The sequence below is a fragment of the Tympanuchus pallidicinctus genome, unplaced genomic scaffold (genome assembly GCF_026119805.1).
Source record: "Tympanuchus pallidicinctus isolate F22 unplaced genomic scaffold, pur_lepc_1.0 scaffold12, whole genome shotgun sequence".
Classification (NCBI taxonomy): Eukaryota; Metazoa; Chordata; class Aves; order Galliformes; family Phasianidae; genus Tympanuchus; species Tympanuchus pallidicinctus.
Window position 1 is genome coordinate 559,508 of NW_026294637.1, and position 19,070 is coordinate 578,577.

Below are 19,070 nucleotides of genomic sequence, written 5' to 3' on the forward strand. Positions count from 1 at the left end.
CTCAGGACCTCTTTTCTTGTGGGGCCACACAGGAGCCATCTCAATGACGGCAGCCAGAATCATGTGCCTCAGCAGTTCTTGCAAGAGATGCTTCAAAATATGTTTTCCTTGATTTTACTTTTTTTTGTGCACTACAGTAAATGAATACAGTGAGGATGAGCAAGTTTTGAGCATTTGTTTTTATGATTTTTCACGAGCCTCCAAGTCCCAGGACTAGGAGTCAAGAAGTAGGAGAGCAGCAGGAGGCAGGCGCGTGGGATCTGCAGCGTGGGACGCCTTCACTCGCTCTCCCAGCCAGGGACGAAGCAGCAGCCAGCCTGCAGAGCATCCGGGTGCTTTGCATCAGCTGCAGGCTGCTCTGCTGCTCTGCTGCACTGCTGCACTCTGCTTCCTGGCTGAGCTGCAGAACAACGGCATGTTTAGGAGCAGATGTTTCAATGGGTGATGATGGCTGTTTATTTACTGCTTGGTAGCCTGACTGGATGGTTGTGTTTTGGCTGTGAAGAATGCATTGCTGATTTCTAGCAAGGCTGAGGGAATACAGATTTCTATTGCTAAGAAGCATGGAAAGGTTGAACGCTGCTTTTTGTGCTTTTAAGAGTCCTTCAAGTTTTATACTTGAGTCTGATATGCAGGATAGCAGTCTGTAACAATGCTGATAGCACAGGCAATTCAGAGTGTCATTTTTCAAACCTAAGGCGTAAGCTGGAAGAGTATCAGCTCCTCTGCAGTTTGTTCAGAGCCTTGGAGGAGGCTCACAAGGACTCCTCTGTGCTGGTCTTGCATGGCTCCCAACCTCTGGTAAAACCCTGCAGCGTTTCAACTCTGCCAACTTGTAACCCGTGCTGATGTAACCTTCCAACATTGCAGAGACTTTCTGGTTGGCTTTTAGTGCGAGAGTTTCAAGCCTATAAAGGAACATTCTCAATTCACAGTAGTTCTGCAATCCCTCAAGTCATCAGGTGCCTGAGATGCAGTTGAACAAAGCTGGAGATGCTCAGTAGTGTGCAGTCACAGTTTGTCAGCGGGGACAAACCCCCAGGTGCTGCCAGCAGGCAGGGCCTTGTGCTGCCCTGTGGGCCCAGGGGACTCCATTCCCACGGGCAGACAAGGTGCGGGTGGATGAGTTAGCACTGTGTTCAGGGGAAAGCCTGCTTCATCTTTCGTTTCATTACCATCACATGAGAATTGGTCTGAATATTTCCATTGCAGATGATGAAGAAAGAGACCTACAGAACGACCTCGTCGATTACAGCAAGCCACGCTTTGGTGACGGTGTTCTTTAAGGCTTGAGTTAATTGGGGAATGCAGATGAGATCTCAGCTGAAGAACTTGAAGTGCTGCAAAACTGAACCATTTTTACTTTGCCGTTTCATACTTTAAAACAAACTGATAATTAAAGATAAGTATACTCAAAAGTTAGGGAAGCAACAGAAGGAAACAGTTCTGTACATATGTACATAGTTGTACTATTGCAAATTGTATTAAAATGACATTTTTGTTGTTACATTGAGCCGATTACTCAGACTGTACCTTATCTGTAAGAATCTCGACATTTAAAACAATATTATAAATAGGGGCCGAGTTGTTTCTGCAAATTAGAAACCTTTGTAAACTGGAGAACTTGTACAGTTTGTATCTCATGTACCAAATACACTGTGGAAACAATGTACAGCCAGAGGACTCCTTTTCTACAGTAATTCCTGTATGAGCAAAAATACTCTGCTTTTTTCATGAGTGCTGTGTGTTTTGTGTTTTGCAGGTGAGCTATTGTTTGAGAATGAAAACTGAATGCTTAAAAATTGCTCCTTCTTTGATGTAAGTGAGGAAGGACAGTGGCACAGGCCTCAGAAGCAAGCACCATTTTGATTCTCACGTACAGTGACCAAAACTCACAGCTAGAGCTGCAGATCAGTGGCAGCAGAGTTCCAGTAATTCGATACATCCTGAGAAAGTTGTGTAACTAATAGCTTATCTTAAAAGCTGATATAAATAATTCAGCACAGCTTGTAGGGGATCTTTGTGCACGTGTTAAAGGAGAGAGAGCAGGTAGTGTGGGGATGGGGGAGGGAAGAAATCTGCATCAGCATTGCAGGAACCTGAAGGGAAGGCACAACCCCTACCCTCCCTAAATACCTTGTATGCAGTTTCTCTGTTCCAAGAGACTCCATCCTGTGTTGCAGTCACTCGAGTTCACTTACAATGTAATACTTTGGTACAGATCTCTCCAACCATCTGCCACTTCCACCTTTGCTTTTGTGTCTCCGACCAGTTTGTAAGTTAGATACTTTTTGTATTATGTGTTCAGCACTTTCTGTATTTTATGGAGATGATTCCGTTGATCTGCAGTAGTGGATAATGAGGTTATTAACCCAGCCTGCTTCTCCAAAAGGGCTACTGTGAAAAGAAATTACAGGACCTTTGACATGGGTGATTGTACTCTCTATTCAGGTTCCAGTCTGAAATAACAGTCTTGCTTGATGCCCATTCAGTGGACCTTTTACATTTCAGAAGTTGCATGATTTTTGTTTTGCTACATTATTCTGCTAATGAGTCTTAAAACATACGAGAAATAAAACATCACGTTCTGGTGATGCCTTGCAGCAGTTTGGTTTTTTCCCTCTGGTGGTGGTGTTTGAGGCCTGAGTTCTTCATTACGTGTCTGAGAGGTGGGGGGAGCAGCCCTCAAAGCAAAGCGCTGGGCCTGCTCTGCATTAGATCCATACTGACATCACACAGGAAGAAAAACCTGTACCAGGATTCTAAGAATAGCAGTCACAGTAAATGCCATATCTAAGCATTGCATTTTTTTGGTCTTAAAATGTAATTTCACCCTGAATTAGGTGTTCTAATATATTGGGTTCTAATAAATTGTTTAAAGTTTGTGAGGCTTCTGGCTCTTTTGTTTCCTTCTGCAGCCATATCAAAGTGATCGTGGCTCTGAAAATCAGGTTAACACAGGAGCTGAGTAGTCTGACATAGCAGCAGTGGTTGCAGCTGCTTGCTAAAAGCCAACTCACAGGGCAGTGAGGTGAGGACCTTCGTACAAGCCATACAGACTTTCTTGTCTTATCAGGACAATTACACTGTCGGATATTTTTAAGCCATACGTGAGCTTCAAATGCAGTACCTGTGCAGTTGGTGTGAATGTGGGCACCAACCTTGGCAGCAACTCCTGAGCTGCTGTAACAGATAGACAAGAATAACTTGGCATCGCTGTAGCTGCTGTAAAATCCTCCCAGAATCCCTGGCTGTGGGGTCTCTGATGTGCTGTACAAAAACTTCTCTGGGCAGCTCTTTGCACGTTGCTTCTGCGCTGCATTTCCATCCTTAAAGCCTGTGAGACCGTTGGTCAGACAGGTTACTGTGGAGGTGTACAGGGAGAAGCGTACAACCACACTGCCCTTGGTAAGTGCCCACATACACACTGAGGTCAGTAACCTGTTATTATGGGCAGCACACTGTGCATGAATTGTAGGCTTGCTTTACCCCAGTGTTTTGGGAGACCAACTGAAGCAGAGCCCGTACAGAAGCATGGTTTGATCCCCATGGGTGCCCTTTTAAGGAATCTGGTGGAGGTCACTGGGCACTCTACCCTTCATTATTTAGTGATCCGCTGCTTAAAGAATTTTATTTCTAAGGGGAATTGTTCTGTCAAACAAATTCCACTTGAGTGAAAAAAAGTCTCTGTTCTTTTGGGGAAGTGCCAATGTTTTTAGAGCAGTTTTTTTTTTGTGGTGGCTTCATTACAGCTGTTTTCTACACCATCTCCCCTCCCATGCTGGCAGTGGCTGCTTCCCCACCTCAGCAGTTAGCCCCGTACCCCCACCTCATCCCCTTTCTCCTTCAGGCCTGCAGTTCTGCCTTACTGTCCTTTCCCAGCCCTTCTGAACTGCCTTACTGCTGGGTGCAGCGAAGCACTGCAGCGTTCTGTGGCTGTGCCTCCCCTCAGCCAGCCCTTCCCATCACTTCACGCTGCAGCACCGACCTCCAGCTCCACGCCTTTCCTTTAGCATGTTGCCCTTCACCAACTGGGAGCCACTGCTCTAGAGGACTTGGGACATCCAGTTCATATTGAAGACAGACATCCAGGCATGGCTTGAGCTAGAAAACAGATACAAACGTCCGAGTCACTAAGCTGGAGACACAAGACTCCAAACAGAGGAGTCTTCATTTTCCAAGGATCCGTGGGGCGCTCTGCCCTCAGCTCCATGCAGTTGTGCTCATTGCACACTGCCAGCAGTGAGTCCTGCACTGATGCCGTGCTCAGGGATAACTGCCTCGCCTGCAAGCCGGCTCTTCTAAAGCACGCGTCCTCAGAGGCAAACAGCTCAAAGAAATGGCACCTGCTCCATTCCTACATGCTGCTAAAGATTCTGAACAATCAGCTCTGTGTTCCCTGAGCCATTATATGTTAAAAAGAAAAGTTTGCCAACTAGCTTAAATCTGTAGTTTCATCCAATACCTCTTTCACCTTTTTTCAAGTAGAGGCCTAAAGAAGTGATGAAAATGTGACAGCTTTCAGGTATGTGGAAGAGAACAAGCTAGAAAAAAATGCAACTCATGCATTTTCTAATAAAGTTCCTTCAGACAAAGGCTCACTTAGAAAACATATAAATCATGGACCTACCAGTGTGCATGGTCTATAGGTGTAGTATGCATAGGTCTACACCTCATGTGTTCACGGCACATCGGTTAGCACCACAAGATCAGCTCATGAGTAGCAGTATGAATGACCAACCTCTCTGGATTTTATTTTTTACATCCAGTTTTGAAATCCTGAAGCCATTTTTCTGAGCTGATACCCGTTTCCATGGAAACAGCAGCACACAAAATGTTGACATATTTCAGAGAGCGCTACTCAAATATCTGCTTCCCTCAAACCATCAGCTGAACTTCAGAACAGCATTTGGTGCATGCGGTGGAACTGCTTTACAAGGAAAATCAAGGCACCTTTAAATGATGGCCCAGGCCAGATCTTGTTGTTTGAGCAGTGTTTCCATACAAAGCAGCGTGCAGCTCCTCGAGTTCCTGTTTTAAGGCTTGTGCATGAGCAGCTTTTCATCCACATGGCAGTGCATGGAAGGAGTCCATGCTGAAAAGCAGCAAACGAGACCAACAGACCTCACCCTAGCTTCTCATAAACTCACATCCCTCTTTCATACACACTTCCAGGGGCTTCTGTTCGCCTTGCCGTTTTGCAGTGCTGAGTGCTCAGCATCATCACTGCTAAGAAGAGGTCAGGAAGCGTGGTGAAGATGAGCGCTGTGCCAACAAGCTGAGCTCCCAGCCGTGCTGGTGGGAAGAGGACTGCATCTGAAACTGGACCAGAAAGCACAAGTTAGCTCAGTCGCTCTAGTTTTCGTACACCGAGTTTTCATTACTTTCTTCCTTTTCCTCCGCTTACTCAGGCTCATAAAGAGTAACAGCTGCACCTAGCACGGCCCTGCAAGCACACACCAAACCAAGCGATGGTTCGTCATTGAAACATGGGTTTCCTACTGATTTGAGATCTAAGGGAAACAGAGAAAGCTTTATTCAAATGCAATGAGAAAAATCTATGTTTTGCCCCAGGCTACATCTGAGCAACCTATATTAACTTGTGAGAGATGTGGCCAACTATTTCATTCCTTCTTAAAGACACCCCGTGTTTTAAAAGGTGAAAAACATTTGCATTTTACAGTTGAAGGGGACACTGCTTTTGGAGGAGAAAGTGCCTCTGCCTCCAATTCCTCATCATCTCCCCCATTTCCCATTGGAGGACATGTGGGTACGGAGCTCCCAAAGAGTCCCCAGTCTGCCCCAACCCCGTAGCACAGGGAACTGCTCCTCCTGCTTTGTGCTCACCCAATACAGGTACCTGCGGCCAAGCGGGGGATAAGAATTAGAACAGCTTTTATAAAAGTAAAGCTTGGAAACAAACAAAAAAAAAACCAAAAGCACAGAAATGAGTATTTTATAAAAGTCTCAAGCAGCATACAAGAAACAAGCAGCTTCTGAAAGCGTGCACTTACCTGGAAGCCCTCTGCACAATTCAGCCCTTTTCTGCTTTCTTCTCTCCATTTCAAAAGCCCAAGGCTGTAATGGCCACAATGGCTGCTGGGTCACAGGGCAGAAAGGGAGTAAGAAATGCCTGCACTTCCACACTGCCTGAAGGAGTTCTGATGTCAACCAAGAAGTTGTGGGGGTGAGCTGGTGTTCAAAAACGCCTGCAGTATTTCTGTTGTCCCAGCCTCCATACGGCAGCAGAACTGAGGAGCTGCAGAGCTGAACCAAACACGGCAGCTCGGAGCTCAGCCTGCTGGAGTGCTGTCCTTCAGGGACCAGATGCAGAGCCCAGCTCCAGTGCAGTAAGGGGGGATGACAGCAGAATGCTTGTGAGCTATCCGCATCCATGTGTAAATCTACCAGCCTAATTAAGAGTTTTACGGCTTCAAAGCACAGTACAGATCAACCAACGTGTAACAGCCACATGAGGAAGCTCCTCCAACACGCAGAGCTGACAGCACACCAAGGACCAAGGAAATCCCTGCAATTGTCCCATTTCCTAAAGATTTCAGAGGCAAAGACAGAAAAGAACGAAGCGCCTCTCCGCTTTGCATAAATAACCAAACCAAACCTGGCCAATTATGAAAAGCTGTACGTTAAAAGCACAAGTCCATGGAAATGAATGTTCTGATGCCAAAAATATTTTGCTCAAGGTTAAACTGAGAAAATACATATTCCTAAGCCATTTTTGCTCAGCGAGAGATTGCAGTACTTTGTTTTATGCCCAGCCCCAAAGAGAAATCTGACTTGAAGAGGCATTAGCGTACAAACGGGGCAGGAACTTTCAGAGCTTTGGCAACTGTTACTCCGTTACAGACAGCTCAATTCAATTCTGGTAAACACCAGAGAAGAAAATACCTGCGCTTCTGTTTAAAATATGAGTGCTCTCACACCTCAGGGACACACATGGGATTTGAAGCTGGTGGAAATTCAGCATGTTGAAACGAGGGAAAACGGCCACCAGCACCCGGCTCACGTTCCCTGCCACGGCTATTTTCCCTTCCTCCTCTCCTCCCCTGGCCCAAAGAAGGGTTAGAGATGAGACCAAGTTTTCCTCTTAAGACTATTTAATTCAGTTTTAAATCTGTTACGCATGGAGTGAGAGCGGTGTCTGTCCTGCAGAGCGGGAAAAGCCTCCCACTGCACTGACACGAATTCCAGGTACTCCTGTAAGTAACCAAAGGAAACAATCAGCAGCCAGCCGGAGGCCTTTCTGCCAAGCCTGACGGCTGATTTCAACAACAGCGAGACATCCAAGTTCCTACAGTGAACAGTCAAAGAAATACTGCATTTATTCTAGTTAGCTCCAGCCACCCAGTTCTATTTATGGATTTTCAGTAGGCAGCTTTTCCCAAAGCTTTCCCCAAGCTCCATGGGTCCCACAAAAGCAAAGACTCGCTGTTGAAGCTGACCTCCTTGAAAAGTAGGAAACCCAAAGCGATGGCTTCCACCTGATGAAACACAACCACGTTTTCCAGAACTGCCAGAGTTGCAAAGGGCATTCTGCTGAAATTATTTCCAGACCAAGGTGACAAGACGAAAATGACACTGAATAACTAATGAGTGACATATTTTATTAATTGTTAAGAGTTTACATTTTCATACAGACAAAATCATAAACAGTGAAAAATGCACGGCCTACAGAACAAAAGAACTCCAGTAAGCAAGCACTTTGCAATAGAAGATTACATGTTTTCAGTGATTCACAGCATGATCTGCCTGGGAAACACACAGGGTTGGCTAAGCTGCATACAGGTTGTCATGCACTTCTGCTTCAGTTTAATTATATCTGCAGCAGACTCTGCACAAGCAATCAAATCCTGAAAACTCTGCAATAAAAGGCTGAAGCAAGCCCCTCACGTGCGCTCTGCTGCACGAGCTGCCGAGGCAAAGCCCACACAGAAAAGGAAGAGGAGCCAGCTCTTTATCTGTCACTTTCTGGTGCAGCTCTGGAAAGCTGGCACCCCTCAGCTCCTCTGCACACACAGCCACTTACTGCTCACTTCAGACTCCGGCGGATCTGCCCGAACAAACACGTGTGTGTGTACTTGTGGTATGCCGAGAACTCACCGCCACCCTCAGCTGCACTCCTTCCCAAGCAGAAGAAGTAAGGCTGAGTGCTTCCAACAGCTCGTCTCCCCGCGCAGAAACAGTGCAGCGTTCTGCAGCAGCTCGAACCTTCTGGCTGACTCCAGCACCAAGGACACTGTGCCTCTCCAACACAGCACTGGTTTAAAGAGAAAGTGGGGCACGTATACTTATTTACTGCATTACACTGGGACTTTCAGACACACAGAATCAGGGTTACGGTACGTGTGCAAGGACTTGTGCCAATGCAGGAACACGAACACTCCCAGTCCTGCCACCCAAATCTAAGTCTTCCCACGGAGCAGCGAAGGCTTGCTAGTATGGACACTCCACAGTTCAACCTCCTGCAATCGGACCGACTGCTGAAGGATGCGTTTCCATCCCTGGCAGATTGCTCCGTGGCTGCAGACACCTCAAAGATGTTCTGTGCTAAATCGAACACACATTTCAGTTGGTTTAAATTCACGCTTGCCTTTGTGTCTGAAGAGGCGCACAGCACCATATGAATTCTGGCTCCCTTGCTAAGTGCAAGCAGTCAGAACAGTAAGTCTGTAGCTGCTCCTGGACAGACAGATTGCATGACAGACGTCTGGGCATGCAGAGCAAGCACAGCCTGCGAGCTGCTCCTCAAGCAAGTCAAGTCCGTGGTTGTTCACCTACTGAACAAAGCGTATTCCCTTCAGATAAGGAAGAGAAATAACAAATACTAGAAATAGATAATTTTAAAATTCTTTCACCCAAACAAGAATTGCGTTGTTTAAACAACTATTTCTCACAGCCATGGAATTTAGCCCTGTAAAACACACGGCACCTGAAGGCAGGTGTATGCAGCAGCTCACCAAGAGCTGGGCTCACGCACACGGAATCTCTGTGACAAACAAGGAAGTGACTCTAAGCAAGTCCTTGGCAGTGAGCACGGGAACACAAAGCTAGCAGGCCAGCAAGACTTGAGAACAGCAGAAAGAGTTGGGAGGAAGTCACGAAGAACGGCCGTTCAAATGAACATTAACAGAGCATAACATTTCAACACCGCGCAACACTGCTGGCAACGACGGATTTTTTTCCCTCAGTGAAGAAAACACGCACCTAGGATATCTCAGTTGGCAGTCCCTGCAATTGACTGCCAAGAGAAGAACCCGCCATCGCCGATGCAGAGCCCCTTCTGAAGCAAGCTGCCTTCCAAGCTTCCCATGCCTCGTGCGCACAGCCGGCAGCGCCGCTCAGCTCCTCGTGGCACAGCGCGCTCCCACTTTATGAGTGAGGAACAGGTCGCAGCAGGTGGACCTTTGAACTTGAGCAGTATGACTTCATGTGTCCTCACCCGACACGTGACAAAGCTCTCAACCCTTCTGATCCAACAGCACCCCCCGCCCCTGCTCTGAACCAGGCACTGACCGCTGCGGATACAGAAAAGCACAGTTCTTATTCCCTACAGATTACCAAGTCACGTGCTTCAGCATCTTCTAAATGTTTTCTTGGCTTCTGCTGCGAATGCAGTAGGTGCTTTTTGTGTTCTTACAAATATCTGTGTGCTTTGAATGCTGCTGAATGGTTTCCTCTGGCAGTTAGTTTCATTATAATTACATAGCTTGGAAAAGCCTCACCACCTATTGTTTTTCAAAACTCCCACTTTATGAGTACCACTGAATGTCCTTTTGGGCTTGTACTATGAGACATCACAGAGTTACCCTGCCATACTCCTCTTAACGGACTGTCAGACAGTCGTAATTAAGTTTTACCAGCTTTCCAAGCTAACCTTTCCCACAGCCTGTGTTTAGAAACACTGTAATGCTCTACAGGAACAAGGCCTCCTCTGAATAACGACTGCACTGCTTCCACCGCAGCTTTACTCCCCGCTTCCTGGAGAAACGAAGGTAAAATTAGTTCTATGATGTCTTCTCCTAGGAAAGCGAGAGTTCTGTAACACAATTTTAAACCAATTCTTGGCTCCGCAGCAGCTGATGTGATTCTGTTTAACAAACCAATAAATAAGTGACAAGAGAGCCAGGACTTCTGTAACACAACTCAGGTCTGAAACCTGTAGGAGTGTCAACGGGTATCAGAGAAGGAAGAAGAGCACCCCGAGCAGGTTTGTGCGCACGGGTGCCTGAGAGAACGTGCATCCGAGCGACAACTTGAGAAGCTGTCCGAAGGTCGTACAACACTGATGTGAGAACCACGGATTTGCAGATGAAAGCACTCCCAGCCATTAGGAGAGGCGAGGCCGGCAGCTCAGCGGGCTGTAAGCCCTCAGTGCCAACCCAGCACCGCCTGCTGTCCCGGACGGGACGGTCAGGATGCTGCGTCCTCAACATCTCACACGAGAGTCCGCCGAGAATTAAAAAAGTAAAGCGGGAACGAAACTTCGCGTCGGACCGTCCGGGTGTCCCGAAGCAACGGCTCTGATCGCAGCGCCGCGGCGCGGAAACGACGCGAACGCCGCAGGAGCCGGGCGGGAGGGCAGAGCGAGCGGCCGGCCGGGTCCGGTAACCTGGCGGGGAGCCTCGCAAGGCCGGGCAGCGCCGCGTGGCCGCTTCATCCCAGGCAGCGCGGCAGAACGCCGCTCCCGCCACCGCGCTCCTCCGACCTCAGCGCCTCCCGCGGGGCTGCGCGGGCCGGAGAGCAGAGCGCGGGGCGGCGATGCCCCCGGCCGAACCTCCCGGAGCGCCCCGCCCCTCCCTCACAGGTTCCCCTCCTCCCGCCCGGCTCGCGCCCTCCCCGCCCCTCAGCCGCTCACCTCCCCCCCCTCGCCCCTTCCCGCCTCACCTCACCTCAGCTCGGCCCTACAGGCGCTTCACCGCCGCACTCCTCCTTCCTGTCCTCCTCGCAAGGCCCCTCAGCGCCACCCGCCGCTCCCGGACCGGGGAAGAGAAGGAGGAGGAGCGGGAGGCGGCTGCCCGCTGCCCGGCCCGCTCCGCTCCGCTCCCTCAGCCCTGCCGCCCCGGGGCGCCGCTCCCCACGCGAGGCCCCGCTCCCTCCTTCCCGGCCCGCCCCGCCGCCGCCGTACCCGGGCCCCCCGCCTCCTCCGCCTCCTCCTCCTCCCCCGATCGGGCTGCGCCTGCGCGGCGGCCCCTCTCCCCATCCGGGTCCCTTCGTGCGGTGTAGCAGGTCGGTAGGCGGGAAATGGCGACTGGCTGCTGAGCGGCCGCGGAGCGCCGAGCCCCGGCGGCGGTGTAAACACAGCACCGCCCGCACGGCCCGGCCCGGCCCGCACCGCCCGCTCGCCGGGGACTCGTCCTGCGGGGCCCGCCCGGCTCCCCGCGCCGCAGGTGAGTGACGCTGCGGCGGCGGGGTCCCAGCCCGGGATCGGGCGGGCGGCGCGGGGCGGCCGCTCCGGAGCGCGCGGCGGAGCCCGGACCGGGGCCCGCGGGAGGGAACCGCGCGTCCCGCAGCGCCGCCCGCTCCTCCCGGCCCGGCCCGCGCCCAGCCCTCATCCCGCGCCGTGCGGAGCGGGCCCGCGGCTGTCACCCCGCGCCGCCTCCCCGCCCCGGGCCGAGGCCTGCGGGGCGCCCCGGGCCCCGCGTGCGGGGGGGGCGGCGGGGCGGGCGCGTCCCGGCCGGGCCGGCTCCGGGGGCGGCCGGCGGTCCCCGCCGTGCTCGGGCCGTGCCCCGCGCCGGGAGCCCCTCGCCGAGCCGGGCGCCGGTGTGGGCGCGGCGGGGCTCCTCCCGCGGGGGTCGGCGGCTCCGTCCCGGCTCGGGGCCCCGCCGCGGGGCAGCCCGGTGCTCGGCGTGCCGCCTCGCCCGTCCGCTCGCCACCGCTTGGTGCGACGGGGCGCGGCGGCACGTGAGGACGGGTCTCGGCGCTTCGGCGCCGTTCGGCGGGTTCTGCCCCGGCGCTGTGCTTTGCGGCGGCGGCCGTGGCTCGCGATCCCGTCCCGAGCCTGTTGCTTCTGGGTGCGTTCCTTTTGGTCCTCCGGTTACGGTGCGCTTCTGAAAGTGCTTTTGAGGTGGTGCGCATCGACTTTGCCTTTCTTGCTAAGTTTCCACGGTTACGATACGACGGCCCTCCGAGGGGATCACTAGGAGTAACCGTTGCTCTGCCGCCTTGGGAGAGTTGCGGCCTCTTTTGCTGTGTCTCCATCAGTAAAGTGGGGATAATAATACCTCTGAGAGTTGTTACAAGAAGTAGTTAATGTTTGTAGAGGGCTTAAAAGACCTAAGTGTTATTAATTAAGCCCCATGACACATTAAGGTAAGAGTTAGTGAATCAGGTTTACACATGGATGAACCGAGGCAGGAAGAGATTATGATGTAGCTGGAGTAACGTATTGGATCTGTGACAATAACAGAAAACAAGTCTTAACTGCTTCATGCTGTAGGCACAAGCAAGCAGTTCCATTCACGAGGTACTTCCAAAACCATCTCCCCTCCCCCTGCAGCCCCCGGCCGCCCCAGACCAAAGCTCTTCTGCCTTCCCTTTGCTTGTGGGACTTCCAGGTGAATGGGTGGCTCCAGGGACACTTGTGGTTTGCCTGCTTAAAAGCGATTCAACAGTTTTCATAACAAGATGTATGTTCTAGGATGCAAGCCAAATCCAGACTTGAATTCCATAAAACATTCTCCATTTTTCCCCTGAAAACATTATGTGGAACTTAGTTAAGACTTGACCGTGTTCCAGTCAGCAGAGTATGCACTGAAGCTGACATTCCTGCTTCATCTGAAAAGCTCCTTTGTTAAAGAAAAACCCAGTTGTCATTCTGTCCCCCAGGTTTAGTGAGAGATCACTTTTTTTCTTCAGATGAAAACACCCCGCTTATGTTGGAACTGTGTGTGTTTTCGTCATGTAAAGGTGATTTTCCAACTTCAGACTTCCACTCCCAGCGCTGATTCCCAGCACACCGACGTGACGCTGCTGCGGGCTGAGCCGTGTTACGTGATACGAAATGTCCTGAGCTCCAGAGGAGAGCTGCTCCATCTTACCCAGCTGCTCCGCAGTGTATCGCAGTCACTTCTTTGATCACTTGTAATGTTGCCGAGGTGACACCCACAAAAATACTATTATGCAGAAAACTGAGAATCGCTTTTTCCTCTTCTGACAGTTTTCTATGCAGATATCTCATTCCTGTGTTAGAAACCTTTTCATAGGTGTAAGTGGAGCAATAACTTGGAGTGCTTGCATGTTTTTGCTAATACTGGAAGTTGGGCTGTTTTGGCAGGAGCTCCCAAGAAAAGGCAAAACAGCATGCATCAAGCAGGATTGGAATTTGGCAGAAATTTAAAATTGATGTGCATTTCTAGACATCTGTATACTCTGACAGCAACTTGAGACTTTTTGCCCTCTGGAAAGGACAGCTGGAGGTTCCAGAGCATCTTCAGATGACTTTAAGCCTGCAATTTAAAACACTGTAGATGTGAAACCAAAGATGCCTTTTCCAGTTTAGGAGTTTGTGGCTCCTCTCTGTTCAGTCGCTGCACAGCTCTTACCTACCCACGTGTTGTAGTTCTTGGGGCAGCTGGTTCCTAGGGAACAGCCTTTGGACGTGGCTGATACCAGCACGGAACAGCTGGGGTCAGAGGCTGCGCCCTCCCTGCCCAGCTGTGTCCTCCCTGCCCAGCAGCATTCCCCTAAACCAGTGCTGTTTGGCTCAGAGCTGTGAGTGGATCAGATGCGATGATTCTTACTCTTACCAGCCCGCGGAGTAAAGAGCCAAGTCGGAATGAAATTCTTTCCTTTGTTAGCAGTTTGCATTCCCACTACAGTGTTGGCACCGATCCCTTGCAGATTTCAAGTGGAAGATTGTTTTTTGTCTGTTGTATGCAAAGAGTTCATTTGATGTTTACACATCCCAGATAAGTCTTCAGAAAGGGCGAGTAGGCGCCGTAAGCACCTTGGTGGTGAATCACACTGAGGCTGGCTTGGTGCTTTCAGGGGGCAGTGCTGGCGCTGAGTGATGCCGCCTGCTGTCCTGCAATTCATGCCCTGGTGGTTGCTGCGTGCGGTGCCAGGTGCAGCGCATCACTTCTGGCTGCTCCGAGGAGAACCTCACACGCAGATGCTTGAAAGCAAGCCAGCATTACGTGTTGTTTGCACGTTGCGTTGCTGAGATAGCGATTATTTATTAGTGTAGAAAAATAAATATTTTACATTCACAGATGACATATTCAATAACACTTGAAAAATTAAGCATGAAATCATCCCCAATCGCAGGCTGGATAGTTGTTTCCCAGTTGGCAGTCTTAACTTTTTGTAAATAGATTACTTCCTAATCAGATCAGCTTCAATAATTACTTTGATTAAAGTCCTCTTAACTATGGAAAATAAGTTGTTTCATCTCACCTCACGATCCAGGGAGAACAGTCGTCAGGACGCTCTGGTGTAGAACAGTGAGCTGAGGAAGCCTGAAGTGTATTTCCACCTCCAGCAGCACTGCAGGCGTGTGTCCCCAGCTGCCCCTCCTGCTGCCCTCGTGCTGGGGCTGGGATGAGCAGTGAGAAGCAAACATACAGCTGTCATGGGCAGAAATGACTGGGCAGCCACATCGATCTCTGCTGTATTGTGACCAAAAGGATGCAGCTCCCTATGGGCAAAGTTGGATCTGTGTGCGTCTGGGTGAGAATAACCCCACAGCTGGTGTCTGCACCTCTCTGTCCCAGCTGCTTTAAGGAGTGCTCTGCCCATGATGAGGAGTGGATGCTCAGGTTGCTTGTAAGAGACAACAGAAAGGGAAGTGATCCCAAATGTTCCAAACTCCCTTCTGATTTCACATCTTTTGTTAGGTGAGCAATGCAGTTAGAGGGAATAAAGCACTTCATAGTTTTGAATGTAAAATATTGTATCAGTGTAACTTCAAGATAAGGATTGCGATGGAAATGAAAGGAGCTGTTAAATCCACAGCATCTAGAAAGGAAGCTGTCTGCTTGCCTACAGTAGTACAAGGCTAAAATAAATCTCCTACCATTCACTGCTGGTACACAAGGTGTATGTAGAAAAAAGTTACACAACTAAAACATTTGGCTTGGAATTTACCAGCGTATGCAAATACATGCACCTATGCACACAAACGTGCGGCAGCAGCGCTGCACGCGTGGCGTTATCAGCAGAGGAAGGCAAAGAAAGCAATACTGTAGGGCATGTGAGCATTTCTGAAGCCTGCCATGAAAGAAAAGGAGCCTGCCTTGATTTAGGCTGTGTTTAAGGATGGCTAATTGAAGTTAGTAAATTAACGGGAGCTCGGATCAAATCAGAGCAGTTCGAAGCAATTTGGCTTTAGCTGTGCTGATTCAGTCTAAGTCATAACTCAGTTTACTTTAGGCCATTCTAAAATATGATTGCTTTCATTCACCCTGTGTTTTAGGCGGTGCTAATTAGAGGAAGGCAGGTAATTCAATCTCAGGATTAGGCTGTACCACAAGGGCTGCGCTGGCACGGCGATAGGCGCCTCGTTAGCGGTACAGCCCTGCACAAAGGGGTTCCGTGTGCCAGCACGAGCTGCACTCATGCTCACTAGGAGGCTTGTTGCTTTAGCTGTGTTGGTTACAGCGATTCACCATTTCCCCATTGCTTTTCCATTCCTGCTGGCCGGAACAGCCCAGGTTGGACCCGTGGCTGGGCACAGCGGGGCAGGTGTCCTTGGTCTGGCCAGGGCTTTGTGGGTGCCTGTGTCTGCAGAGCTGAATGTGAGCATGTGTAGGTCTGTACTCTCGCTGCATTGCTGGGATCCTGCCTCGCCCCCGGCAGTTTCCTCCCAGCTTGCTCTTCTGTAGTTCAGCACTCAGAGGCAGTGGTGTTGTATTTGCTGATTCAGGAAGGAGTGGGCTGACGAGGTAACAGCTGCTGCCTGGGTTTTCCTTTGCGCTCCCTGCGTTTTCCGATGCCCTGCTCACACTAGCAGTGTCCCTTTTCACCCTTTGAAACACCTTCTCTTTATTCTGTGCCTGATGGAGCTCCCTGGGGTACAGGAGCTGCCCTGGCTGTGGTTGAACACCTTTGGGCTGCGTTGGGTGTCCTCTGCTCGGTGGCACTGCTGCATCTGCTGCCTGTGCTGCACGGCAGGGAGGTGAGTGGAGCAGGAGAGCATTAGGAGTTACATGGGCAGCAGTGAGCTGTGTGTGCTTTTGCCAATGAGACGAGATGACAGCGTAGCCTGCAGTGTTAAGGTTTGCTTTTTGAGAAAGAAAGGAGGTAATTTGTAAGTAGCAGCAATACCGGTGTGAATGTTAATGGTACTTACAGGCTTTGTGTAAGCTAGATTTAAGTATACTGTACTTGACTGAATTGTGTAGCTCGATTCATTTGACACCTTCTTAAACTCAAGACCAAGCAGTTGTAATTAAACCAATTTAAAGATGATTGGGAGGTCTTGTTTATTTTGCTATCAAGACAGAATCCATGAACGTTAAAGAAGAAAAGCAAGTCGGTGGAATCTTTATGCTTTAAATTTATGCTCTTAAAAATGCAGATTTGGAAGAAACTTTCCAGAGTTGAAGGTAGCTGAAGTGATGTTCTTAGACGGCTGTAATTGCTGTATTTAGAGCTCCTCAGTTGTATGTTGCTTAGGGACTAGAAAGCTTAGGAGAACACTTAAGGAAAGGCCCTTGAGAGCTCATCTGGAAAATGGATAAGGTTCCAGGTGAAGAGGTGCCACGCTTAACTGTTGTAATTATACTGTTGGATTTACTTGAAAGTAATCCTCTCATGATAGTAGATTGGTTTATTATATATGCAGAATATATTTGATGCTGTTCATTCTCAAAGATTAATAGTGTAAAAAATATCCCAAGTCAGTTAGCATAGTATGGTTCCAAGTCATAAAACAGTCTGAGAAATGAAGGTTTGTCGTCAGTGGTCTGTGCTGTCAAAGTTAAGAAGGTCGGTGCTGAGGGCGGCTTTGGGCCGGAGGGCTGCAGCTGAGCTGTGTCCCAGTGCAGTGCGGGGCTGGCACACTGCTTTGGGCAGCTCACACCAGCTCCCAGCCAGAGAGGGGAGGCGGTTGTACTTTAAACATCATCTTGTGATAGGAGAAAGCAGGAGGTGCTGCGCTGCTTTGGAAGTTCTTGTTTGCGTGTGATCCTGTGAGAGCAGCGAGACATGGGGAGCGGCTGATGGAAGCAGGGCAGACCTGACGGGAGGCAGGAAGGGGAGGAGGGTTGGAGCCTCCGTCAGCTTCACAGAGAAGTGAATCGAGTAAAATGTAAGCAGGTTTTCTCAGTGCCCAGATGGATGCCTTTGGCCCGCAGTCTGGGTTCCATAGCACAGCGCTGCTCCTTCCTGGGGCTGGGTGGCTGGTGCTGTGCTCTGTGCAGCCTGCTGAATTGGTTCTGCTTGCAGCAGGTGTGTGTTGGAACTCATCTGCCTCGTTTGTCCTCCACATTCAAAGGAAGTGTAAAAAACTCAGTTTTGTTTTGTAAAATGTATGGCTGATAAGGCTGGGGTAAAGTACCTCTTTTCCATTTCAAAGCACAGTATTTTTAAGTATCGCTGTATAAGAGTGCTGGTCCTTTGCAGTGTGCAGGGACAGAAGATGCTGACCTGTGAACGGCGTGCCCAGCGTTTTGCCTTCCCAAGCTCTTCCCGAGTTATTTCGTTGTCATATCATGTCAGAAATGGGGATTCTTCTTGGAAAGACAATTGCAAGCCAAAATAATCCGGCTGGCCACTTGAACAGTGAGAGTGTGTAAAGCCTGGCTTCCCATGGCCTCACGCTGTTGATTTTCTGGAATGCTGTAGGATCGTGTTGGAGATTTCTCTTCCTCTGCCGGGTTGGGTTGGTGCTGTGAGTGGTTCTGCAGTGACCAGGGCAGGATGGGCAGACATGGCTGTGGGCAGGGTGATGGGATGGGCCGTGTTTTCCCTGGAAGCCAGGCTGTAAAAAAAATCATCAAGTGTGTTAGGCAAAGCTTACCTGTGTTTTTGCTAAATAATACAGCTCTTCAAAGCAGACAGTAAGCAAATGAAACCCTGACATACAGTGCTATTGCTTTATAAATTCATGGCTGAATAATCTCTGTTAAAATAACTTGCCAGCAAATACAAGAACCATTTTAAACCCAGATGATGCCGGTGACCACACCAACAAACCAGCCTGGCAGCAGGCTGTGGTCCCCAGCGGCTCAGCACAGTCACGCACTGCTTCGATCCCCACCCGTGCTCACAGCAGGAGCACACAGGAGATGTGGCTGTGCCCCACAGCTGAGCACTGCCCCACAGCAGGGTCGCATTCCATCCTGCTGCTGGGAACAGCCCTCGCCCCTGTGTTCCCTGGAGCATCCAGAGTGCTGCTGATACCCCCATAGCCATGCCCAGGAGCACGCTGCCAGCTGAGCAGCTATGCTGAGCTCTGTGGCTACAGGTGGGTGATGGTGGCACACTGCTTTAACCCCGCTTAACCCCGGGCTCTCTAGCGTACTGCTGTAGCTGTCCTGTCCCCTGCTGGGAGCTGTGTGTTTTCATTCTGATCCCCGTTCACGTGTGGAAGCGTTTCAGTTTAGCAGGCTGGCCTGAAAATACAGCTGGCTGTGGGGATGGTGAGTGCCAGCGCTGCTGCGGGGCGGTGCGGGAGCAGCCGGGTGGGCTTGGAGTTGTGGAGCTGTGCTGTCGGAGCAGCAAGCTGCGGCACACGGTGTGAGCTGGGGCTCTGCCTGCTGCTCTGCAGAGCTGCGGCCGCACGCCAAAGGGAGCCAGCAGCACAGCCCAGGGAGAGCGGATGGGCAGCTGGAGGGAAACGGCGCCTGGCAGCTCTGTGCTGCTGGGGGATCGCTGAGATACTCAGCCCACCTCTGGTCACAGTGCACGGTGCAGGAGTGTCTCTCGTGCGGGCAGGGATGGGGGGGAAGGAGGCATGGAAATGAGGAAGTGTTCCTTTTGTTTCCAGTAAAGCAGTTGTAAAGATGAGGAATATTCTCGGAGGTTTCGCTGAGTTGTTTCTCCAGGTGACAAGTGTTGTGTGCTGTGTCATAAAAAGAGAAGGCACGAGGTAATTCGTGTTAAATTTGGTA

The 19,070-nt window shown here is 50.3% G+C and overlaps 2 protein-coding genes and 1 long non-coding RNA gene across 4 annotated transcripts in view; 2 read left to right on the plus strand and 1 right to left on the minus strand.

Moving 5' to 3' along the window:
* Window positions 1-2,883, plus strand: part of GOLM2 (golgi membrane protein 2) — a 20,953-nt gene extending 18,070 nt beyond the window's left edge. For both annotated transcript variants that reach the window (XM_052672682.1, XM_052672683.1), the window contains one exon: window positions 1,213-2,883. In XM_052672682.1, the coding sequence (XP_052528642.1) occupies window positions 1,213-1,286 (74 nt within the window). In that variant the 3' untranslated portion in view covers window positions 1,287-2,883. The remainder of the gene's footprint in view (window positions 1-1,212) is intronic.
* LOC128075670 (uncharacterized) lies at window positions 2,624-10,842 on the minus strand. Its single transcript, XR_008203946.1, has 3 exons — window positions 4,954-10,842; window positions 3,989-4,104; window positions 2,624-3,337 (listed from the first exon to the last, which is right to left on the minus strand). It is a non-coding gene; the product is annotated as an uncharacterized LOC128075670 (long non-coding RNA).
* A 411-nt stretch (window positions 10,843-11,253) lies between these two features.
* Window positions 11,254-19,070, plus strand: part of CTDSPL2 (CTD small phosphatase like 2) — a 33,901-nt gene continuing 26,084 nt past the window's right edge. The window contains exon 1 of the mRNA XM_052672681.1: window positions 11,254-11,405. The gene's annotated coding sequence lies outside the window, so the exon portion shown is untranslated. The remainder of the gene's footprint in view (window positions 11,406-19,070) is intronic.